This window comes from Calypte anna, chromosome W, assembly GCF_003957555.1.
Source record: "Calypte anna isolate BGI_N300 chromosome W, bCalAnn1_v1.p, whole genome shotgun sequence".
NCBI lineage: Eukaryota > Metazoa > Chordata > Aves > Apodiformes > Trochilidae > Calypte > Calypte anna.
Genome location: NC_044276.1, coordinates 24,972,223 through 24,996,986, shown reverse-complemented (window position 1 = coordinate 24,996,986; position 24,764 = coordinate 24,972,223). Strand labels below are relative to the sequence as shown.

Sequence of the window (24,764 nt, the reverse complement as noted above, 5' to 3'; positions counted from 1 at the left end):
GTGCCAAGCAAGCAAGCTGAGTTGTATTCTAGCAGATAAAGGGTTTTAAAGTTTGCAAAAGTTAATTCCAAGTTGAGTCTTGGTGGAGCTAGGAAGTGTTAGCCTCTCTGTCCTAGTCCTGGCTTTTTCCTGTGGGATTCTGAATTGGGACCAAGCCATATCAGTAAGAAACATCCCTGTGCAGACAGTCAGGCAGAGAACATCTAAAAATATCCCAAGTGGAGCTAGCTGGAAAGTAGAGACATTATCTTAATGCCATCCAGAAGAAACTTCTCCTAGGAAAGTGGCTTTTTTTTTCCCTCCACAACAATTTTCCTTTTTGTTTTTACCCTGTTTTCTACCTCCCCATCCCCAGTCTGTTTTTCCTCCCACAGCCTTCAGGAACATTGAAACAATTCATGTGTAAGCTAAAACTAATCAGAGATGAGATGAAGGTTTTTGATAGCTGACCCCAGGTGTCTGAAGTGGCCAAGAAAGGTGACAAACCTCACTGCTTCTGGCAGGATTTTTAGGAGCAATGGAGCTATGAATGCTGGACTTCATAGTTTTATCCTGTATTTTTCATGTCTAGCTTTTCTCCTTGCCCCTTCCCCCTCCTCTATTACCTTGTATTTCCTTTTCCCTCAAAATTTCCTTCTCTTCCCATGGCCCTGACTCCTCTCTCTCTGTATCCTTAGCTCCTCCTTGTGTCCCCTGCCACCTCCTAGACACAGCAGCATTTGCTGCTATAAACTGGCCAGCTGGCAAGCCAGCCATGTAGCCCTGAGCCTTTCTCTCAGCTTGTCCCTCTGCACAGCAAAAAAATCTTTTTTTTTTTCCTTTTCTTTGTCCCCCTTTTTTATTTTTTTGGGTCAGAATTAAAAGTTGGCCCACGGGTTTAAAATAAGTGGGGAGGATATTCAGCTTGGAACTGCAAGCTGCAGCTCTTCCTGAGAACTGGAAAAATTAAGAGATGGTAAAAAATAAGATGAGGATTGCCATGGTGGGGAAGGAGGAAAGAATAGGTGGGTGTGATTTTGTCAAGGGCAGATTATCTCAAGACTTTTCTGCACTAGAATGTGCCAGCAGAAATGATTTCAAGCCCTGCCAGCTCTTCCAAGTGCTGATTATGCAACAGTGTTCAGAAACAAAAACAATAGCTTCTTATTGTGTTTTTTTTCCAGTGGTAATATCTCTTTAGTTTGGGTTTTGGGGGGTTGTTGTTTTTTTTTTTTTGAAGGTTGGAATTCTCTGCTGGTCTGAGCACAATGTGGTGTTTTTATGGCTTGTTGTTTTTCTTCAGGAGGAGGGAAAAGCAGAGAGCTACTTGTTAATAACAGTTGATTTAAAAAAAAAAGTAATATCCCCAAGAAATGATGCTTGCAGGAGGGAAAAATAACTTTGCACATTTATTCTGCTCTGTTATCCCAGCGTGTCCTTAAGGCTGATAAGGTTTGTCTGGATCTGTAAGCTGGTGAAATGATCCAGCTCAATACTGGAGGCAGAAATGCCTTTAGGAAATAGAGAAGAAAATAAATTATTGACTAAATATGCAAAGTACTTTACCCTTTGTGCTTCTCTTCCCCAGAGTACCTGGTGTGCAGATATATATCTCAGACATAGAGGCAGAGATAAATGGTTTTATCTCTTGTTGAGATTGTCCTTTTACCACTCTTGGTTTAGCTGCTGCTGTTTCTTTTCTACAGCCCCACAGAACACTTGATCTCCTTTAATATCTCTGGGCCCTAAAATAAGCCCTGCAAGATGCATCACTGACAGTAACCCACCCCTTCCCCTTGTCCTCATTAATCTGCTCATGCCCTTTGCCATCCCAGCAGCTTTTTCTCTTCCTATTTATTTATTTTTTAATTTTATTTTCTTTCCTATCCTTAACTTGTCTTCTACTGGTGAACCCTGCACCTCCCTCAGCTGGTTTGGGGGGGTTTATGTTGGAAAAGCAGCTTTTAAGTGTTTCTTGTCAGGGTGGCTCAGAAAAGGTCATGAGCTGTAACAGTAATTCCCAAAGCAGCACAGGCTGTAACTGCATCATTGGCATCTGTGTACAGTTACAGACTTGCAGGATGTTTGGTTTCAAATTGCAGTAAATTGGCTTCAGGACCTTTTATGCTGCTGGGGATCCCTGCTGTGCCCATTTTAAGCTGGTTGGGTGCTCAGAAAAACTGCTGTGCCAATCTCATTTGTTTAGCATTTGCAGCTGGTTTGTTATTTTTGTTGGGATGATGCTTGGGGGTCTCCCTCAAGGGCCAGGATTTCTCCTGCAGCACAGAACAGCTGATGGATGAGCAGCTCATTTCTCACCTTGGTGATGTTGGCCATGTGGCCTGGTGTCACTGTGTCTTTGCCTTCCCTGGAAATATGTGACCTGTGACATTATTCCTATGTTTATTTCCTGGGTGCTTGCAGCAAATTTTGTGATTCTGAATAACCTGTCACACTTTTGCTTGGTGATTTTTCAACTATTCTTGTTTTTCTCCAAGTGTGTGACAGTATTTTAGACAGTTCATTCCATTACCTCTTTTCTATTACTCTGTTCCTCAATATTACTTGGTTATTTCATTCTTTAATATCATTCTCCTGTACTAACAATGCCTCTCAGGTTTTTTTTTTCTTTGGGAAGTGGCATCCAGACATGGGATTAAACACAGACATAGATGCACACATATGTCTGAGTGTGTATGCCTGGGAATATTGATAAATTTTTAAAAATAATTCAGTGGCAGTGTCACAGTTTAATCCCAGACTGATTCCTGAGGAGCTGTCTCACTGTCCACCTTCCATACTGAGTGGTTATCTTCTCATATATTATATTTAGCTATACCTTTAATCATCTGTATTCATTCCCCTCTTTTTGGACCCAATTTATTTTCATAATACTTCCAGAAACTCTGCTAGATTACCTTTGTTTAAAGAATCAGTTTCTTTAGCCAAGATTCCCAGCACCTCCCTGGCTTCTGGCAAATATCCCAACAAGGTGTTTCCAATTCAGGGTGAAAAACAAATGAAAAATAAAAAAGAAACCAACCAAAAGTTGAAGCTTGATGGACAAAATAGGACCAGAGAGTGTGAAGATTATATGAACTTGAAGGTGTAAAAGCAGGTGCTCCATTTCTCCTTCCACTGCCCTTTGATTTCTTTTATTTTAATACTTTTTAGGTTGTGTCAGGTGGGTTGAGCAGCCAGGGTGGAGAATACACAGAATTCTGGGGAAACTGGGAATAAACAGGGGGTGCAGATGTCCTGCTAATTGTCCTCTGAGTAAGAAATGCAGCCCTTGAAATATCCCCAGCAGTTGCTGATGGGTCATGAAGAAGGATCACAGAAGGCAGGAGAGTGATAGAAGCTGCTGAATTTTCCTTCAACATGCCCCAAAATCCCAGCAGGAGTTTTGTGTCCTGCCCAACTGGTTTGGGTTGTTGGCTGAAGGCTGCATGGCTGTAGTTCTGCAGCTTTTGTCAGCTTCTTTGGGATCTGTGTGTTTGAAAAGGGAATTGAAGGTGGAAAGATGGAGCTGTTTAATCTGTAACCAGCTTTTATTGTCTGTCAGAAAAAGGGGCAGGTGATATTGCACCTCATTTAACTTGGATGAACTGTTCTGCTCAGGACTCAGGAGCTGCTGGGACAGAGGGGAAAGAAAGGAAGAAACTTGTCTTGTTTTTCCACTTCTTGGTTTCTTTTTGTTTTGCTGTGGGATTAATGCCATTAAGGGAGAGCAAAAGCAATGGCATCAGAAAATGAAACATCTCTGAGTGTTCAGTGTTGCTGGATGGTGTAGATGAACCATTTCAGAGCCATTTCAGGCATTATTTTGCTCTGTTATGATCATTGGTGCATGGAAATAAACCCCAGAGAGCCTGGATGACCCTCTAAAGCTTTTCTGCTTCTGACTTTTCCCCATTTGCTGCAGGGAAATGTCACAGGGGAGCTGCTGGGGGTGAGGTGAGGCTGGTTCAGCAGCCAAAAGGGTTTTCATCTGATTCCACACATCCAGAGGTGGTGCAGGAGCTGGTGGCTCTGATTCCAAGCTCTTCCAAGGTTTAATAACCTTGGGAAAGGTCTGGGTCATTTCCCACTTCAGCAGGGAGTAGATGTTGTGTCAGTTGTACCTTCCAGGATCTACTGTGCTGTTTCTGGGAGAATAAAGGTATGAAATTGGATTTTCTGGGAGAGTAAAGGTATGAAATTGGATTTTCAAAAGGAAAGAAATCAAAGGAGGCTTCCATATTCCACATTTCTCTCCTAAACACAGGGAAACTTGGAATCTGTGGATGAAGAATTCATATGAGTGAAGTTTATTCATTTGCAAGAGATATGCAAGAGTGAACTCTGATTCAGCAGAAGGCAACAGAGTTAAGCAGCCCACAGATCTGTTTGATTTTAAAAAATGCTTATAATGCTGCTTCAAAGCCTAGAATCTGCTGCTCAATGTGCTGTAACAATTATTAGAAGTTAGGTGAAACCCAGTTGATTAAATCAGGCTATTTTTCCAGAGGTTTAATAACCTTGGGAAAGGTCTGGGTCATTTCCCACTTCAGCAGGGAGTAGATGTTGTGTCAGTTGTACCTTCCAGGATCTACTGTGCTGTTTCTGGGAGAATAAAGGTATGAAATTGGATTTTCTGGGAGAATAAAGGTATGAAATTGAGGTAAAATTGATCACCACTAAGACATCTCTGCTTAAAAACCTCTCAGTAATATTTAGTGGTGCTTAAAAAAAAAAACAAACATGCTTGCAGGATTCAGGTCTCTCATTCACCTTCATGCAAAGTAAAAAAACAGAATTTTTTTTTTTTTGCTGGTATTTATAGCACCACTGGTTTGTGTAGAACCCAATTAGGGCTGGAGTGATGTCCCAGTGCCAGGTAGTTTGTGGATTAAAGGCACAGAAAAGTGTCAACACTTCATTTTATTTGCCTTTTTTTATTTTTTTCCCCCTTTTGTTGAGATAAATTTGTCCCTGCTTATTAATTAATTCACTGGTGGTCTTAGGAGTGTGCTGGGTTTTCTCCTAGATGAGCTCCTGGGTTTGTCTGTAATGTCTTTGAAAGGACACCTGGTTTTTATCTGAGCTGTAAAGAGGATTAAGGGAACTAATCTAAGTGAAAGTCAGAGGATAACACCCTGAGAAAGGACACCTAGCACTGGGGGGCAGAGGAAACCAAAAAGAGATGCCTGGGACTCAAGTTCAAATCATTAAATTATTGAGGCATTTAATCCCAGTGGAAACCAGAGGGAATTTTGCCTTTAAGGTGCCTTTGAGAGCATCAGTCCCAGTGCTGCTGGTTTCCTCCTGATGGACTGGGAACTGGTGGCTGGTTCTGTCTGATTGAACTGGAGCTCATAAAATTAGTACTGCAACTCTTAAAATAATATTTTAAGGAAAAACATCCATCTTGCCAAGGTGCAGGGAACAAGCCACAGCCCCATAACCCAACCCAAAAGGCAGCTGATAAAGATAATAAGTAGGAATATAGCAAATGTTGGAAGGGTTCTGGTGTTTTCAGAGTGCTAGTTCTGTTCTTGCTGGAACAAGGATTGAATCTCAGGATGGAGGCTGATGGCATTCAGATTCCTTAATTAAGCCTGGGAGAAATTAAAGCATCTTTTAATGTGGTAAGATCTGGTAGGCAGGTAAATAAACAGCTGGAAGTCCTTAATACCATTTTAAAAACCACTGTTTAATGTCAGAAACATTGAAAACAGCTAAACTTTTTACCTATAGAGTGGAAAAAATATGAATAAACTGAATAAACTGTTGTGTTTAATCCTCAGGGCTCCTTTGCTTTTATTTAAGGACTCAGGTAGGTTAAAGTCACTGGTTTCCCTGTTTAAGGGAATTAAGGAAAAGCCACATCCCAGTGCCATGCTAGAAGTGGAAATTAGAAATTAGGTAGACTTTATTTTTCAGGAATTTGGGGGTTTCTGTAGGTTTTGCCTTTGAAATATTTCAGAGTAAAATGTCAGTATGGTAGCACTGAAGGAATTCTGGCCTTTAAAATGCCTTAAACTAGTGGCTTCACTAACCAGGGTTTATTTATCTTCTGAAGAGACTAAATTATTTTTTTTTCCTTTTTATTATCACAAATTTTTTAGCATCTTTTTTGTAGTGCTTAAAATCACAGTCAAAATCTTAGAGGAATTTTACCAGCTGGGCTGGGTTTCCTCTCCTAAATCACTAAATCCTAAATCCAGCAGTTTGTGTTGAGGAAAAGGTTGTTTAGAAAAGGCATTGACTGCTGATGGGAACAAATTTAGGAGGAAAAGGGAAATTTCAGTGGAAATTTCAGATTATTCAACTCACTTTTCCAAAAAAAAGAAATTACCAAGTGGCTCTGACACCCAGCAAAAGGTCAGCAGCAAGGGTAAAAAGTCCAGGAATAAGCTGTCATCTTAAATTTCCTTTCTGGCATGCTTAAGAATAAGAGTTAGAGCAGGAAAGGGGAAAAAATGGTTTAAAAATGGCTCATGGATAGGATATAAATTCAGTGTTGAATTTCCTAGATGGGTGTCAGAAATGTGAAGCATCAATCTAATTTAGGATTAAATACTTGAGTTTTACGCAAAAAAGGTATTTTCAGTTTTTCTTTCAAAGCACTGTGGGTTTTTTTATATATATATAATGCTTTTTAACTCTTCAAATATTAATTGAGATCATTTATTAATTGAGAACCTTGTGTAGAGTTAGTATAGAGAAGCTGATGGAGTGCTTAAAATTTGCTCAGAAAACTGATATGAAGTGTGATTTAAGCAAAGAGGAGAAGTGTATTAAATTTATTCTTATTTTAAAATAAGTTTTTTTCCTATGGAGTAGTTTTATTGATGATAATGATTCAAATCTGATGTTTTCCATGAAATATAGCCTCTAAAACTAGAGATTTTTTTGTTACTGGCCATGTTTTCTACCAATATCAGTGAAACTCTTTTCAAACATAAAGAGAGGTGAAAAATAGATAATCTGAACTTGTGTATTTTCAGTCTAAAGTGGAAAAAATACTGGGGGTTTTTTTTTACCCTGTGATTTTTCTGGTTGTTTGAGGAATTAGCAATGTAATGACAAACTTTTAGGTGTTTGTTTTTTTTTTTATGTTGGCAGTAAGTGTGAGGAAATTTGAGAGAAAGGGCTCTTGTTTTTTAATCTGGCTGCTTTAGTAAACAAAGGGAGTATTGTTTGTGAGCAGAACTGGTGTTCCTTGTGCCTACAACTACCAGACCTTTTCCTTCCAAGTGCTTTTATTTTTATTTTTATTTTTTTTTGCCTTGCAGATTGATGTACAGCAAAGGCTTCCTTGGGTTTTCAGCTCCTGCCTTCTCAAAGAGTTGATTTAATCATTCCCTGCCCTGACCCAGGGTGATCAGCTGAAGTCAGGGAAGTTGATCCTGGTTCTTCTGGAAGTGGCAAATGTAAAGTGGGGTCACTTGGTGTGGGAAATGGGGTCAGGACTTTGGGCCAGCTTGGCTGTGAATCCCACCTTGGGTCAGTGATGCTGCACCTAGGAGTTAACTGCCCCATGGAGCTGCTCAGTGCAGGATGTGCTGTGTGGAAAGCCACTTTTAGTGAACATTTTTATTAAATAATACAAATTAGTACCTAAAAAGCCAATCTATTAAATTTTTCATCCACCTTGAAACAGGGAAGAATGGAAACCCTCTGGTTTTGCAGTTGAAATTTCTGAAAAATCTGTTACAAATGAGGCTTTTTGGTGGTAAGCAACTCCAGCTGGAGACAAATATTTTAGTTCTAACCCCAAGGAAGGATTTGGGTTGAATTGTGATCTCCAAAGAAGCAGTGGGGGAGTTGAGAAACTTTGGGAACTGTCTGAGTTACCTTAAAGCATGTAGGAAAAATCAGCAAATAAAACAATCCAGATAAATCCTTAGGGGAAAGCTGTGGATGTGGTCTGCCTGGACTTCAGCAAGGCCTTTGACACCATCTCCCATAGGATTCTCCTGGAAAAGCTGTCAGGCCATGGCTCAGCCAGGAGCACTCTGTGCTGGGTTAGGAACTGGCTGGAGGGCCGGGCCCAGAGAGTGGTGCTGAACGGGGCTGCATCAAAATGGCGGCCGGTCACTAGTGGTGTCCCCCAGGGATCAGTGTTGGGCCCAGTGCTGTTTAATATCTTGAGGGAGGATTTAGAGGAGGGGATTGAGTCCATCCTCAGCAAATTCCCAGCTGACCACTAAGCTGGGGGGAAGTGTGGATCAGCTGGAAGGCAGGAGGGCTCTGCAGAGGACCTGGAGAGACTGGAGAGTTGGGCTGATCCCAAGGGGATGAGGTTGAAGATTCCAAGGGCCGGGTCCTGCACTTTGGCCACAAGAAGCCCATGGGGAGCTCCAGGCTGGGCAGGGAGTGGTTGCAGCAAGGGAGCTGGGAGTCTGGCTTGCCAGGAAGCTGAAGAGGAGGCAAGCAGTGTGGCCAGGTGGCCAAGAAGGCCAATGGCATCCTGGGCTGGCTGAGGAAGAGCGTGGCCAGCAGGTCCAGGGAAGGGATTCTGCCCCTGTGCTCAGCCCTGGGGAGGCCACAGCTTGAGTCCTGTGTCCAGTTCTGGGACCCTCAGGAAGTCCCTCATCAAGGAGCTTGAGGTGCTGGAGCAGGTGCAGAGAAGAGCAAGGAGGCTGGGAAGGGATCCAGCAGAATTCCTGTGAGGAAGGAAGGGCTGAGGGAGCTGGGGGTGTTGAGGCTGGAGAAGAGGAGGCTCAGGGGAGACCTCATCACTCTCTGCAACTCCCTGAAAGGAGGTTGGAGCCAGGGGGGGTTGGGCTCTTTTCCCAGGCAACTGTCAGCAAGACAAGAGGGCACAAAGGGTCTCAAGTTGTGCCAGGGGAGGTTTAGGTTGGAGATGAGAAAGAATTTCTTTCTGGAGAGGGTGATCAGACCTTGGAATGGGCTGCCCAGGGAAGTAGTGGATTCTCCGTGTCTGGAGATGTTTAAAAAGAGCCTGGATGTGGCACTCAGTGCCATGGTCTAGCAACCGCAATGGTGGTTCAAGGGTTGGACTCGATGATCTCTGAGGTTCCTTCCAACCCAGCCCATTCTATGATTCTATGAAATCTCCCTGGAATACATGGGGGGGACCAGACTGGCTGATCAAAATGTTCCTCTGAAACAATTCAAGAAGCAGCTGTTATTTTACTTTTAAATTTAACCTGCCTGCAGTGGGATTTTCAGAGCTTGTTCTCCAGTTTCCAAGAGGAGGAAATGGAATCTGAAAAGGAAAACTTAGCTGTGGAAAAGGGATTTCCTCCAAAGGATGTGGAAAACCCCTACTCTGGCACCAGGAGGAAAGGATGCAAGGGGTAGACAACACAAGTGGCAAATGGAAAATATCTCAGAGATGCTAGAGGAAGAACTGCTAATTATTTCTCACCTCTTTTTTTTTTTTTTTTTCCCAGGGTATGGCCTTTACATTACATGAGAGACAAATGCTTGGGTTGCAAGGACTTCTGCCTCCTAAAATTGAGACTCAAGACATTCAAGCCTTACGTTTCCACAAGAACTTGTCAAAAATGACAGACCCCTTGGAAAAGTAAGCACTCCTCTGGTCTTTGCCAGTCAAAGAAATGGAAATTGCTGTAAAATAATTGTGTGGGGATAACCAAAGAAGTTTTTGATGCCTCTGTTGAGTTTCTCAGTTGCTGGAGGTTATTTTTACTTTGGCACAGAAAACTTGCATCAATCATGTGGCTATATAAGGTTGTGGAGCTTTTTTTTTTTTTCTCTTTATATTCTATAGTCACAAGGTAACAAAAAAGAACCTGCAGGAATTTAGGCAGCAGCCAAGCTGCAAAACTTTGTGGTACATAATGTGTGTTCCTGTAGCATGTAGGACTTGGGGGCAGGTTTTTAGAGCACAGAAGGGGAGGAGAGAGGAGCTGTGCATGCTAGAAAAATACATAAGAACTAAGAGAAATGGAGAGTTTGGTTTTTAGGTATGCAAAGCAGTGCTTATATCCAGTTAGATATAAGAAAGGAATGACAGGGTTAGAATTTTGAGTCTTAGAACTGTGTAATGTTTTTCTATTAATCTGATTTTTTTCTCTAGCCCACTGGTTTGGTGAAAAAAAAAACATGTGAAGGCTTTTGATTTGTTTCTTTGTTTTAGAATGGCATGTTTTTAGCTTCCTGTTATTCTTTTCAGAAGAAATATACTGTCTGTGGAAATACATCAGCTCCTAAAGGAGCTCTGGAAGGGTTTGAGGCTTACTGAACCACATCAAAACCCTTTGGCTCCCAGGAAAACTGAAAGCTGACTTTTAAATACACATCCTGTCACTTGCTGAGCTGAACCACTCATCTCATCTGGCTTGGCAAAGTGCTTGGGTGCTGCAGCCTAAGACAGATTGCTAAATCATGATGTTGATGGCTCAGCAAGACTGAGTATGAGTTGATATATTGATATATTTGGCAGGTAAATGTGCAGAAATGCAGGGTTCATTTACACACCTCAGTAAGCCCTTCAAAATGAACTCTTTGTGAGGAGTTAATTTGTTTGACAGCTGTGCTAGTGGCAGGATTAACAAGACCTTCCAGTCAGGGTGTTGCTTTTTAGGATGACAAATTCTTTCTCTGATAACTTTTGGCTGTGAACAGTTATGAGATTCCCAGCTGCATCCTGGAATAAATCCATGGGTTACCTTTTCTTGACAGGCATGTTGGGGCATTCATTTGTAGGGTCTGTCATAGGGTTTATGTCAGCTTTTTTGTGCTGCTCTTTTTTCCAAGTTTTTTGGAAGCTCAAAGCCTGATTTGAGTGGAAGCAGGAATTTGATGAAAGAGGTACAACATGTTTTTTGCTTTGACATTTAGCCCATTTTAAATAAGCATAAATATGAAACAATAAGTGGTTTTGGGGTTTGTTTGTTTGTTTTTTTCTTTAATTTCAGGTACATCTACATAATGGGAATCCAAGAGAGAAATGAAAAGCTTTTCTACAGGGTATTACAAGATGATATTGAGAGGTTAATGCCAATTGTATACACACCAACAGTAGGCCTTGCCTGCTCCCAGTATGGGCACATCTTCAGGAGACCAAAGTAAGAACACTAGACATACATATATTGCTGCTACTATAATCTTTTTTTTACTTTCCTTAGGTTTGGGAATAGTTTATTTTCATTTGGATTCAGCTACATGAGACTTGTGCCAGTTTAGGGCAGTAAAAGTTCATTAATTAATATCTCAAGAGCCAGTTTACACTGGAAAACATAACCCATGAAAACAGAAGTGGGTTTGTGTCACAAACACCACAAATGCAGAGCTTCAGCCCCATTTCCAGCTCTCCTGAGATGCCACCCAGCTCTTTAATTCAGAGGAGATGCTGTGGCTTTCTCCAGCTCTCAGAATCACCTCTGTGAGTCTGTACCAGGACACAGCATGAGAAAGAAAGTGTGGATAAAAAGGGATTTTTGGAGATCTGTCCAAGAAGTCACTTCAGGTGGCTTCATGAGATACATTCCCCTGTGCAACCCATGCACCTTCCAGTTGTTCTGGCACAAGTTTTATTAGCTGGGATCTGCTTTGGGTCCAAGCAGAAGCTTCCAAAAAACTGCTCAGGTTATTAGCTCAGTGTTGGGGAAGGCATTTCAGCTCATTTCCATGCTACTCACTGCAATTCAAAGCCTTATTTCTCCAGCCTTCTTGTCTGAGTTCTTTAGTGCTTGAAGTTAGTGCTGTGCTCATCCTTTTTTTGGGATTTAGTGTGGCTGCTGGAATAAAGCCAGTGAGGAGCTCATGGTTTGGCTCCTGATCTGGTGTAGGGGATGTGAATATTCCTTTTCCACACCTCTGAGTGTGTTACAGACCAGTTTAAAGCTGTCCTCTGGAAGTTGTCTGTACAAGAAACAGCTGGAACTCAGGCTGTGCCCCTTTTTCTCCCAGAACCAGCATTTTCCAAAGGGTTGGGAATTTCTGTCCCCACCTCTGCTGAGCCTTTCATATTCCCTTTTTTCCTAACCACAGTCAGCTCTGGAGCAGGAAAAATCCAAGAACTTCACCTCCCATGTTCCCACAGAGGAACACTCAGTGGCACTGCTCTCTTCCTACCCTTGGAGAAGACAATATGCTCAGTCCCTGTCTTTCCTTTCTTTTCCCTCTCCTTGTGTAATGTTGGGAGCAGAAATTCCCAAAGGTAAAGCCAAGCTGAGGACCATGTTCTCACATCCTCACAGGAGAGTGTGAATCCTGCCATGTCTGATCCTGACATCAGAGATGTTGTGACCTAGAGGAGTGTTAGACATGAATTTCTGTAGTAGCAGCATGAAAACTTTTCTTTCCTGCTTTTTGTTTTAGTGTCAAGTAGCCAAATAAACTTGTGTGTTAGAAATTTCCCCACTTTGGAGAGCTTGAAGTCTCAGCTCCCTGAGGTCCCTTCCAACCTAAGATGCTCTCAGGTTGTCATTAATTATGTCAGTGACTGCAGCACTTTCAACTGTGCTTTTTAACATGTTATTTTGCAAAGCAATGTGTAAATTTTCATTGCTGCCTATAAGATCTTTCTCCTTTGTTTATTTTGTTTTTCCAGAGGATTATTTATTTCTATCTCAGACAGAGGCCACATAAGGTCAATAGTGAACAACTGGCCAGAGAATGACGTCAAGGTACTACCACTGGGTGTAATTTTATTTTTCCTGGTTGTTTTTTAATCTCAGTTGAGCTTCTTAAGATTTTTAATAAGTGGTGTAAATGTAAATGCTCAGTAAGGCATCATTGGGGATTGAGTCCATCATCAGAAAATTCCCAGATGACACTAAGCTGGGGGGAAGTGTGGATCAGCTGGAAGGCAGGAGGGCTCTGCAGAGGGACCTGGAGAGACTGGAGAGTTGGGCTGATCCCAAGGGGATGAGGTTGAAGATTCCAAGGGCCGGGTCCTGCACTTTGGCCACAAGAAGCCCATGGGGAGCTCCAGGCTGGGCAGGGAGTGGTTGCAGCAAGGGAGCTGGGAGTCTGGCTTGCCAGGAAGCTGAAGAGGAGGCAGCAGTGTGGCCAGGTGGCCAAGAAGGCCAATGGCATCCTGGGCTGGCTGAGGAAGAGCGTGGCCAGCAGGTCCAGGGAAGGGATTCTGCCCCTGTGCTCAGCCCTGGGGAGGCCACAGCTTGAGTCCTGTGTCCAGTTCTGGGCCGTTCAGGAAGGAGCTTGAGGTGCTGGAGCAGGTGCAGAGAAGAGCAAGGAGGCTGGGAAGGGATCCAGCAGAATTCCTGTGAGGAAGGAATGGCTAAGGGAGCTGGGGGTGTTGAGGCTGGAGAAGAGGAGGCTCAGGGGAGACCTCATCACTCTCTCCAAGTCCCTGAAAGGAGGTTGGAGCCAGGGGGGGTTGGGCTCTTTTCCCAGGCAACTCTCAGCAAGACAAGAGGGCACAAAGGGTCTCAAGTTGTGCCAGGGGAGGTTTAGGTTGGAGATGAGAAAGAATTTCTTTCTGGAGAGGGTGATCAGACCTTGGAATGGGCTGCCCAGGGAAGTAGTGGATTCTCCGTGCCTGGAGATCTTTCAAAAGAGCCTGGATGTGGCACTCAGTGCCATGGGCTGGGAACCATGGGGGGAGTGGATCAAGGGTTGGACTTGATGAGCTCTGAGCTCTCTTCCAACCCAGCCCACTCTATGATTCTATGATTCTATGATTGGCAGTTAATTGGCAGTGATGGCAAAATGTAGCTAAAGAAGATTATAAATATCTTTAAGATATATATTACCAAGTGTTTTTATCCAAACCAGGAGGTTTTATGGCTCGAGTAAACTGTAGTGATGAGATAACCTTGTAAACTGCTTATTTTACTTCATTATTCCACATTTTGGGGAAATGCACCTCTTAATCTTATTTTGTCCCAAAGCAGAAGGAGGTGTGATCAGATGAGGGCAAAAAATAGTAGCTGGAAAGCCCAGATTTTGAAATTAAAGCCTTTATTTGACCCAGCTGAGTCAAGAAGCACAAAGGGAGATGAGGGGAATGATAATTATCCAAACATTTTAGGTTGGGATTTGCAAAGGGAAATTCTAAACCCAAGTGTCAAGCTGCTGCTTCACATGGCAGCTTGGATCCTTCCCAATTGGTTTTCAGGGATTTGGGCAGGGGATTTTCAGCAGAGCAAAAGGAACACAGCAGATTCTAAGATGAAGCAAAAAATAATCCTTGGAATCTATTCCTTTGTGGATTCAGCAAAGCTACTTGATTTTTGCTTGGAAAAAAACCCCCCACAAATGGTATTGCTCTAAACTTGTTCAATTTTAGTGACATTTTTAACTCTGCTTTTGTTTTCAGGCTGTTGTTGTCACTGATGGGGAAAGAATATTGGGTCTTGGAGACCTGGGTGTGTATGGGATGGGAATTCCAGTTGGAAAACTGTGTTTGTATACAGCCTGTGCAGGAATCCATCCAGACAAATGTTTGCCTGTCTGCATCGATGTTGGGACTGATAACACAGTGAGTCTGACTGGATGAAATACATCTCCCTGTGAAAATACCCCTATGAAAAATATTTATTTAAAAGTATTTGGTACCATAAGAGTAGATTTTGATTTGAGCACTTCTGTTTAAAGGAAATTTTATTTAAGGGTCAATAATTTGGAATTCACTGGATGGATACATATCAGTGGCCCTGCTCTGGCAGGGGGGGTTGGACTAGATGATCTTTCGAGGTCCCTTCCAACCCCAAGGATTCTATGATTCTATGATGGAAAAAAAGCCAGTGAAATGGCTCATTTGGGAGTAGTTTCAATGCTGGGACACTAAAAAGAAGAAAAAAAAAAGACAGATTGACTTGATTTTAAGAAGCTGGGAATGGGAATCAGATTTATTAAAGCAGTTTCTTGTTTACAGTATTGATTTGTTCCATTTTAAAAGCACCCTGAGTGGCCAGCTGAAATTCCTGAGCACTGATAGAGCTTGGGGGCAGTGGCTCTGTCAGTGCAGGATATCTGGTGTGAAATGTGTGACTGTGAACTCACTATTGAGGAAGTGATTCATCCTGCTGCTGTCTTTGATTTATTCCTTTATTATTATTTTTTTTGCAGACACTTTTAAAAGATCCATTTTATATGGGCCTCTACCAAAAAAGGGATCGTTCACAGGTCTATGATGACCTCATTGATGAGTTTATGGAAGCCATAACAGACAGGTAGGACACTGAATATTCCCCAGGGAAAGAAAAAAAACCCTCCAGAACACTCTGTCCTTGAAGCAGTCATTTGAGGAAAAAGGACTAGAAGTGATGTGGCTGCATTTCTGGCTCTCTAGTGGTTTTTCACTGTGACCTGGAACATGCTGGCAGCTGTGAAATGCTCCCAGAACAGAGGTGGAACTGGTATGAACAGTGAAAACCCTGAGGACATCTTCTTGCCATGGATAATTGACTGTATACAGGATTTGTTTTGAACTGGTTTTCTTTCTTTGTTGTGTCTAGTGATAGGAATATTTGCCATCTTCTGTAGGTATGGCCAGAACACACTTATCCAGTTTGAAGACTTTGGAAACCACAATGCTTTTCGCTTCTTAAGAAAATACAGAGAGAAATATTGTACTTTCAATGATGATATTCAAGGTAGACGTTTTGTTTTATATCCCCTAAATGTTCAGGCAGAAAAAAAAACCCAAACAACAACTTGCCTCAACCTCTACCTGTGCTGCTTTTTACAGGGACAGCATCAGTGGCCTTGGCAGGACTGCTGGCAGCACAAAAAGCCACTGGGAAACCACTTGCAGAGCAGAAAGTGCTGTTCCTAGGGGCAGGAGAGGTGAGTTCTTTGCAGGAGAACAAAACATTTAATTTTTTGTAGGACTTGAGGAGAGCCACATTCTCTGAATGTTGCAGAACTTTTTACAGAAGCCAGCTGGAATATATTAACAGATATTAACTTGCTTTTAAGATGATTACTTGAGAGGTGTTTTAACATTTGCAAGGACTTAAGCTTTCCACTTTGCTTCCATGGCCTTGAAATAAGCACTAGGGTGTCATTGAAGGAGAATTTCTCATGAAATCAAGCTTTAATAAGGAAGGGGAGAGAGACATCTGTGGATTTTACAGCATTGGAGAGAAGTGCAGTTAAATGAGTGCCTGTTGGCAGCAGAAAACAGTCACTGGGGCAGCAGCAGCAGGACCAGCACTCTGCTTCTTAGTGGATCAGCAAAATTGCTTCTCTGGTGCTGACAAAATAAACTTAATTAGCTGCCAATTTCTCCAGCAAGGGAAAGTCCAGATTGCAATAATTGGTTGATGTTGCCTGAGCACTGAGATATCTGCTCTGTGCTTCCCTCTCTCACTTCTCCTGCCAGATGTAGCAGCATGTGCAAGGAGCCAAGAGAAGGGACACAGTTTCAGAACTGACTTCCTGACTGATTTGTGTGGGGAATCTTGAATAAAGGGTGGCTGTTGTGATGACAGACCCTTTTTTATGACTTGTTAAAAACCCCAAATCCTTTCATCCCCCAAGGCTGCCCTGGGCATTGCAAACCTCATTGTTATGGCTATGATGGAAAGTGGTGTTTCTGCTGAAGAAGCTTACAGGAGAATATGGATGTTTGACAAATTTGGCTTGCTGGTTCAGGTAAGGGATTCACAATGCTTTGAACTACCACAGTAGCCAATACTTTGTGTCCTCCCCCCAAAATAATTCACTTTTTATCCACAGGGTCGAGAGCAAAAGGTGGATTCCAATCAAGAACCATTTACTCATAAGGCTCCAGACAAGGTACCAAAGACCTTTGTGGAGGCAGTGAATATACTTCAGCCTTCAGCTATCATTGGTAAGAAAGGTTATTTTTCTTCCTGTGTTTCCACCCTTTGGTTATTTGCTACATTTAATTTCCTAATGTGGCCTCCAGAAGGTTGGTGCCAGTGAAGTGCCTCCTGCTGGTGTGAATAAGATGAAAATCTGAAGTCTGTTTGCTGCTTGGGGATGTGCTGGGCTGCAGGTTGGATCTTGGTGTCTTTGCTAACTGCTTCTTCCAGTCCTTGTCCACCTGGTGTTGGACCTTTCTTAGAAAACTCTGAGCCTCAAAACTCCAAGAGAAAACTCTGAGCCTCAAAACTCCAACAGAAAACTCTGAGCCACAAAACTCCAAGAGAAAACTGAGCCACAAAACTCCAAGAGAAAACTCTCATGGCCACAACCATGGAATGGTTTGGGTTGGAAGGGACCTTAAAGCTCATCCATTCCCAACCCTTTTCCATGGGCAAGGACACCTCCCACCAGCCCAGGTTGCTTCAACCCTTGGTTGGCTCTGGAAAACAGAGAGGCAATTAAAACCCAATGCTCCTTATTTCCTAATTAAATGAAAGCACCTCCCATATGACTTTTGCACCACTTGAAGTGAGTAAAGACATTTCTGTGATAAAATGGGGTGCTGGGTGAGAAGTGGGACTAAATTTACCCTCTCCTCTTCTCTTTCCCAGTTGGCATCTTCAAAGAAAGCACAAAGGTGGCCAGGGAGAGCTGGGAGAGTGGTTTTCCTGTCCCCAAAACCATGCCTGAGGGGTTCCACCTCCCCTCAAGATGCTGGCAGCTCCCTCACAAACAACTGATGGAATCCCAGAATCATGGTTTGGGTTGGAAGGGATCTGGAAGATGATCTAATTCCAACCCTTTTCCATGGGCAGGGACACCTCCCACCAGCCCAGGTTGTTCCAAGGCCCATCCAACCTGGACAATGATCCCAAACTGTCATGAAGACAAAAATACAACACTTTCCAGCAGAAAGGGAAAGAGCAGTCACAAATACCCTGTTTTCTGCTTTACAGCAATTGCCTAAATGGAGTAAACTTTTTTTTCTGACCTTCCTTTCCCCATTCACCAGACCTTTCCAGCAGCAGGAGCTCCTTCATCCTGCAGGTCACCAATACCTATTAAGTCACTGACATACTGTCTACAGAGATGGGATTCCAGGTATTTCCTGATACAACCCTGCAGTTTCTTTTGCCCAGGATTTATTTGGACAAGTGTTTTGGCTGAGGAGCCACCCTGAAGTTTGTAGCCAGTGTAGAAATGCACAGCATTTTTTATGGATTTCTGCCTGGGTATGGTTAGAAATACCAATATCAAGGGTCTGTTTATTGTTCACACATCATTGGTGGAGAACCTGGACTTCCCACTTGCATATCCAGGACAGTAATAAATGTTCTTTACACAGATCAATATAACAAACACAAAAAAGTGATGTAAAATAGGATTTTGGGGCAGATAAATTAGATGTGAATGAGAAATGTTTAGCAGCCAGTGCCTGGTTTCCACCTCCTGCTGCTGGAAAAGCTTTGCTCAGAGTGGTAGACTTCAGGGATTCCATGAACTTCATCTGCAGTCTCTGTCATCTGCCCAAGCACTGTTTTTTCTGTGTTTCTGCTCACTCCAGGAGTTGCAGGAGCTGGGAGGCTCTTTTCTCAGGATGTGATCAAAGCAATGGCCTCTATCAATGAGAGACCCATCATATTTGCACTAAGTAACCCCACAGTCAAAGCTGAATGCACAGCAGAGGAAGCATACACATTAACAGAGGTATGAAACCTTTAAAGATGTTGCTACTTGGTGAAAGAATGATCATAGAACCATCTTAAAAGGAGCTATTTACTGTGAGAAGGCCAGCACTCTAATTATTTTATTAATATTTGGACTTACTGACATAATAACACAGATTTTTCTTGTCTTCTGGCAGAAGGAAATGGAGATTTGGGGAAAAAAAAAAAAAGCTTGGTTTTTAAGCATTTTGCAAAGCTGAAAGCAGCCTAAATCTTGTTACTACTGTTTAAGAGAATGACCATGAGGTGTTGTTTTACAGTTTTAATCAACTGACTTGTTCCCCACCAGGCTTTTTAAATGATTTTGGGTTCTAAAGAAACATGTTAACCTCCAAACCTTTAAGTGCAACCTTCACAAAGTTAATGGCTGAGCAAAGTCCTTGTGCCAGTCAAGGAATTCTGCTTTGCACTCTGTCATTTCCCAGTCTCTGCAGGTCACCTCAGTGACAGTCACCTCTCAAGTGCAGCAGAGGGTGGTGGCTCTTTGTCCTCATGTCCCTTGTCACAGTGCCTGTGCCTGGGGGACTGGGCCCCCCAAACCTTGAGATGAGGATAAAAACACCTCATTCTGCCCTCTTACCTCCAAGCCATTACACTTTTGAGGTTTTGGGGTGGTGTTTTCTTTTTAAAACACTCTCCCCAGCTCATCCAAATCTTTTATCTTTCTGCACAACTTTTTATATAAAAAAAAATTATCATTTTTGAGGAGAGCCTGAAGGGAAGGAGGTGAGGCTGAGGGAGCACCAGGCAGGCTGAGCTGGCTGGTGATGCCTTTCCTCCAGCTCCCTGTGGCCTCTCCTGCGGACTGCAGGGGTGGAGCTCATCAAAACACTTGTCTTTAGTTTTATTTTCTTTTCCTTTTTTCCTAAATACAGTCCCAAATCCAGTGACTGAAAAGGAGTGGGTGGAGATCTCTCCTCCTTTCTTGAGGCAGTACTACAAACTCCTGCTAACTCCCACATGACCTCAGTGGGGTTGGTTTCCAGCTGTGGAGGGTAAAATTTCTTCTCCAGTAGGCACCCAGGTTTTCTTCCCTGTTACTGAGCCCATCAGCTTGGAGAGAATTCCTGCTGCAGAAATGTTCAGGTCCATAGTAAGCCTCACAGAGCCTCTGGACAAGATCTGGACCTTTTCTTTTACCAGTAGATGAGAGTGAAGATGGTTTAATATCTCCTGGATACTCTGCATTAGCCAGAGCAGTGAGTTGGGGAGTGTTTCAATATATAAAATTCCAGTATCTTGGATTTCTATAAACACAAATTAGTTACACAGCCAAGCTTTTAGCTGGCACAAACAAACCAGCATCTCTGGTGGCTAAAGGAGATCATCAGCACTGCTAAAAGGAGATTCAGCATAATTTTTCCTTGCACTTTCTACAGAATATCAAGAGAGCAATAAATATTTTCATGGAAGAGTTTTCCATGGCTGTGTACTGAGTGCCATGGACCTCAGGGCAGTTGTTGCAGAAGATGCAGTGCTGGTTAGATTGGGGTTTGGTGCATGTCTTCACTGAAGTATTCCTGAGCAAAACCTCTTTAAAAGGTTTGTGCCAAACAGTGAGAGAATTTTTGGGGTTTTTTTTTCTCTTTATTGGATGGATATATCCTCTTATTCATGATTTTCCATAAGTTACTATCTATAGATATGGGTTATTTGGACAATTAAATCTTCTTGGTCAGTAGATGAACAGAAATCTTTTTTTTTTCCAGTCCATTAGTAAATTTTAGTAATGTTTCTGGCTCTTTAGACTTTTCTCAGTATCTCATGCTTGGTCTCAGAGTAGTTCTCTGAAACATCCCCAGTTTATCCACTGCTTCCCCTTCAAAACATTTAATATTTCCCTCTTCAACATAAGGATAGTTGCTTAGAAAATCCTCTCTGACTGCCCTTAGGTATTTTTTCCACTAGATGGCACTTGGAAAAGCTGTAGTGCTTGTGTATTGTGTGGGATTTTCTGGGCTTTCCTTTTTATTGTTATTTGGTCCTCTCCTTCCATGCATCCATGGGCTTTGGTCCCTACACAAAATAGCTGTTGGCATGAGTACACCTTAAACACAGTCTTCAGCTTCTTTGGTAATTTTTTCTCATCCTGGGGGGCATTAAGGATTTTAAAGTCATGTTATTAAACCTGTAACTCAAAAGAAAATCAAGGGGTTTTTACTTAAAGGGTTTTTTCACATGGAGGGTGCATTTCACCCTCCAAACTCTGCATTTTTTTTCAGATTTTGTGTCGATTAAAATCATTTTCCAAGGAAAAAAGAGCAAACTGCCTTCATCACTCTTCTCAGAGCCCTCAGCAATACAAGAATGATAGAGCAGTCCCTCCTTCACCCTCCCACCCAGCAGGAAACAAATCATAGAATCACAGAATCATAGAATGGGCTAGGTTGGAAGGGACCTCAGAGCTCATCAAGTCCAACCCTTGATCCACTCCCCCCGTGGTTCCCAGCCCATGGCACTGAGTGCCACATCCAGGCTCTTTTGAAATAGCTCCAGACACAGAGAATCCACTACTTCCCTGGGCAGCCCATTCCAAGGTCTGATCACCCTCTCCAGAAAGAAATTCTTTCTCATCTCCAACCTAAACCTCCCCTGGCACAACTTGAGACCCTTTGTGCCCTCTTGTCTTGCTGAGAGTTGCCTGGGAAAAGAGCCTAACCCCCCCCTGGCTCCAACCTCCTTTCAGGGACTTGGAGAGAGTGATGAGGTCTCCCCTGAGCCTCCTCTTCTCCAGCCTCAACACCCCCAGCTCCCTCAGCCCTTCCTTCCTCCCAGGAATTCTGCTGGATCCCTTCCCAGCCTCCTTGCTCTTCTCTGCACCTGCTCCAGCACCTCAAGCTCCTTGATGAGGGACTTCCTGAGGGTCCCAGAACTGGACACAGGACTCAAGCTGTGGCCTCCCCAGGGCTGAGCACAGGGGCAGAATCCCTTCCCTGGACCTGCTGGCCACGCTCTTCCTCAGCCAGCCCAGGATGCCATTGGCCTTCTTGGCTACCTGGCCACACTGCTGCCTCCTCTTCAGCTTCCTGGCAAGCCAGACTCCCAGCTCCCTTGCTGCAACCACTCCCTGCCCAGCCTGGAGCTCCCCAGGGGCTTCTTGTGGCCAAAGTGCAGGACCCGGCACTTGGCCGTGTTAAACCTCATCCCCTTGGGATCAGCCCAACTCTCCAGTCTCTCCAGGTCCCTCTGCAGAGCCCTCCTGCCTTCCAGCTGATCCACACTTCCCCCCAGCTTAGTGTCAGCTGGGAATTTGCTGAGGATGGACTCAATCCCCTCCTCTAAATCCTCCCTCAAGATATTAAACAGCACTGGGCCCAACACTCATCCCTGGGGGACACCACTAGTGACCGGCCGCCATTTTGATGCAGCCCCGTTCAGCACCACTCTCTGGGCCCGGCCCTCCAGCCAGTTCCTAACCCAGCACAGAGTGCTCCTGGCTGAGCCATGGCCTGACAGCTTCAGTCTCCCTTTGTTCAGTCCCCACAGTGGTGGCTCCTGGCCATGGTTTTTGAGAGCTGGTTATGGTTATACTAACGGTTACCACAGCGAGTACTTTATTTGCTGTGTCTGAGTAGCTGCTTGAAGTCATTGCTGACTTGAAGAAGGATAAATGATAAAATCAATAGGTTGTGCTCCCCTGAAAGCTGCACAGGTGTTGGCTGCAGAACCATCATGCTCTGTAGCTGGAGAAATGTACAGGTGGTGCTTGTGTCCCTCTCAGGCCTTGCTGGGTTTGGTTGGTGTCATTTTAGGAGTTAAGTCAATAAGAGGTTCTTGACATTTGCCTTTTTGCACTTGACTTAACACTAGAGCCACTAAGCAGGTAAAAAACCAACTTTTTGGCATGTTGTGGCTGAACCCAAACTGGACCTACTGGAAGGTCAGAGTGGGTCAAATCTCTTGCATTTATGGACTGCAGAAACTGTTGTTTTTTTTCTTTTGTTCCCTCCTCTGTGTCAAATGTAAATAGTATTTAGCCCCAGCCTGTCCCTTGTCTGCACCTTGTGCCCACTCATGTTCCCAGTGGGGTTGCTGCTCAGCTGGGATTAACTGGGATGGAGTTGGGGTGCCTGGCTGTCTCCCTCCCAACCCACTTTGTCCATCTCATGGTTGAGGCTGCAGCTTTGCAGAGCTCAGACCTGCTGGGGGTTCTTCTGAAAACAAGTCCAAGGTGGCAGGGAGGTCACTGTCAACTTCTTCCTAATAACTTGCTTAAACCTTCCCTCTTCCAGTTTAAAGCCTCTGTGGGACCCTATAGAAACACAGACTGGTTTGGGTTGGAAAGGACCTTAAAGATCATCTCATTCCAACTTTTATCCATGGGCAGGGACACCTCCCACCAGCCCAGGTTGCTCCAAGCCCCATCCAACCTTTCCTGAGACACTGCCAGGGATGGGGCAGCCACAGCTTCTCTGGGAAACCTGGCACAGGGGCTCAGCACCCTCACAACAAAGAATTTCCTCCTAAAATCTCATCTTAATCTCCCCTCTTTTGGTTTGTAACCATTCCCTCTTATTCTGTCACTCCCTGCCCTTGTCCCAAGTCCCTCCCCAGCTTTCCTGGAGCCCGTTTGGGCACTGGAAGGTGCTCTCAGGTCTCCCTAGCACCCTGGTTTCCCAGTATTTCATTCTGACCTTATCATTCCATGGGACTGATTGGGATTTTTCCTCTTTTTAACAGGGCCGTTGCTTGTTTGCCAGTGGCAGTCCCTTTGAGCTGGTGACTCTGTCAGATGGAAGAACCTTCAAACCAGGCCAAGGAAACAATGCTTACATATTTCCAGGTAACAAATCAAATTGTCATCTTTTAATCTTTTAAACCTAGGCTTTTTGCCCCCTTTTTTTGGGGGGTTCCCTGGCTTATACAAGGCAGAGTTAGTGAAGCAGAATGAAGAGGTGACACCAGCATTTAAAAGCTGAGAATTCAACCAAAAGGAAGAATGCAAGAAAATCAGTTGAGGATGGAGCTTAGGTGTGTGCATGCAGTGAGCTCACCCAGCTGGATATTCCTAAGAAAACAAAAGGGTGTTATTAAAGGCTTTGAAAGCTGCTGCATTAAGGATTCTTCTGCTTGTTTTGGGGGGGAAGGAGAAAATAAATGTCAGCATGCTCCTCTTGAAGCTATATCTTTGCAAGTGAGCATACAAAAGAAGCAGTAGGGATATTTCGCTGCTTTCCCCTTTCTCTCCCTTTCCTCCCTGAGCTGAAAAGCTCCAACCCCCTTGTCAAAAGCCACGATGAGCACACATGGTAACAGTTACATGAATGTGTGTAGAGTGCTGTGGGGAGATTAAAAAAAAATAAATCTTGTTCTGGGTTGATTGGCAGCTTCTCAGCAGCAGATTTTAAAATGATGTGGCCCTAATTGGCAATGATTTTATTGTAGGAGTGGCTCTGGCTGTGATCCTCAGCAGTGTTCGACATATTAGTGATAAGGTTTTCCTAGAGGCTGCTAAGGTAAGTGTGGAAGCAGAGTAGGCTGTGGCTTCTGATGGGGGTTGACATGATGGGCAATTTCTTAACTCTCTGTGGTTCTTCTCTTTGTTTTCTGTTGGTTTTATCATTTCCCAATGGAAAAAACCCTGTATTTTGATCAAACAAAAGTGTGAAAAATACCAGCGTGCACTGCAATTTAATTTATTTTTTTCATCCAGAAACTAAACACCCAAATAGGAAATTTATCCAGGTGTAAGCTGCCTCCCAGCTCATAGATCTGACAGCAGGCAGGCCTCTCCTCCTTCTGCCCCACTCTGACTTCCATAGCTCGTGGTGTGGTCAGGGTTGCACGTGGTCCCCAGGCTCCCATCCTCTCCTGCCTTTCCCCTCTGGAGCAGGAGCACTTCCCACATCCAAGTAACCACTGAATAAACTGGCCAAAGACACAGGCAGTCCTGCAGGGATGTTGTGCTTCTGGAACTTCCATGATTAGAAAGAGTTCAGCCTCCAAAAAAAATAGGATCTTATTTTGCTGAATGCTTGCAAGCAATTTGCTGGCATGGGCACAGATTGCAGAGGATTTTGGGATTTGACTGCCTTACTCTAGTGCTTTGGCAGGTGTAAGAACACTGGAACTTGTTTCCTCTCAGGTGTTTTAGCATGTTATTGATCTCCTTCTGGCTGCAGTAAATAGAACTTGTTTGTTTTTCTAACTCAGGCACTGGCAGAACAGTTGACCGATGAGGAACTTGCACAAGGAAGACTTTATCCTCCACTGTCCAATATCAGGGAAGTTTCTATTTATATTGCTGTCAAGGTGAGTATGAAGCATAAGTTT

At 43.6% G+C, this 24,764-nt stretch overlaps 1 protein-coding gene across 1 annotated transcript in view; it reads left to right on the top strand.

The window, feature by feature from the left end:
- Positions 1-24,764, top strand: part of ME2 (malic enzyme 2) — a 35,330-nt gene that overhangs the window by 7,854 nt on the left and 2,712 nt on the right. The window contains exons 3-15 of the mRNA XM_030468309.1: positions 9,387-9,520; positions 10,878-11,027; positions 12,515-12,590; positions 14,246-14,407; positions 14,998-15,101; positions 15,415-15,524; positions 15,620-15,717; positions 16,414-16,527; positions 16,612-16,726; positions 18,329-18,471; positions 23,172-23,274; positions 23,877-23,947; positions 24,645-24,743. Of these exons, the coding sequence (XP_030324169.1) occupies positions 9,387-9,520; positions 10,878-11,027; positions 12,515-12,590; positions 14,246-14,407; positions 14,998-15,101; positions 15,415-15,524; positions 15,620-15,717; positions 16,414-16,527; positions 16,612-16,726; positions 18,329-18,471; positions 23,172-23,274; positions 23,877-23,947; positions 24,645-24,743 (1,479 nt within the window). The remainder of the gene's footprint in view (positions 1-9,386; positions 9,521-10,877; positions 11,028-12,514; positions 12,591-14,245; positions 14,408-14,997; positions 15,102-15,414; positions 15,525-15,619; positions 15,718-16,413; positions 16,528-16,611; positions 16,727-18,328; positions 18,472-23,171; positions 23,275-23,876; positions 23,948-24,644; positions 24,744-24,764) is intronic.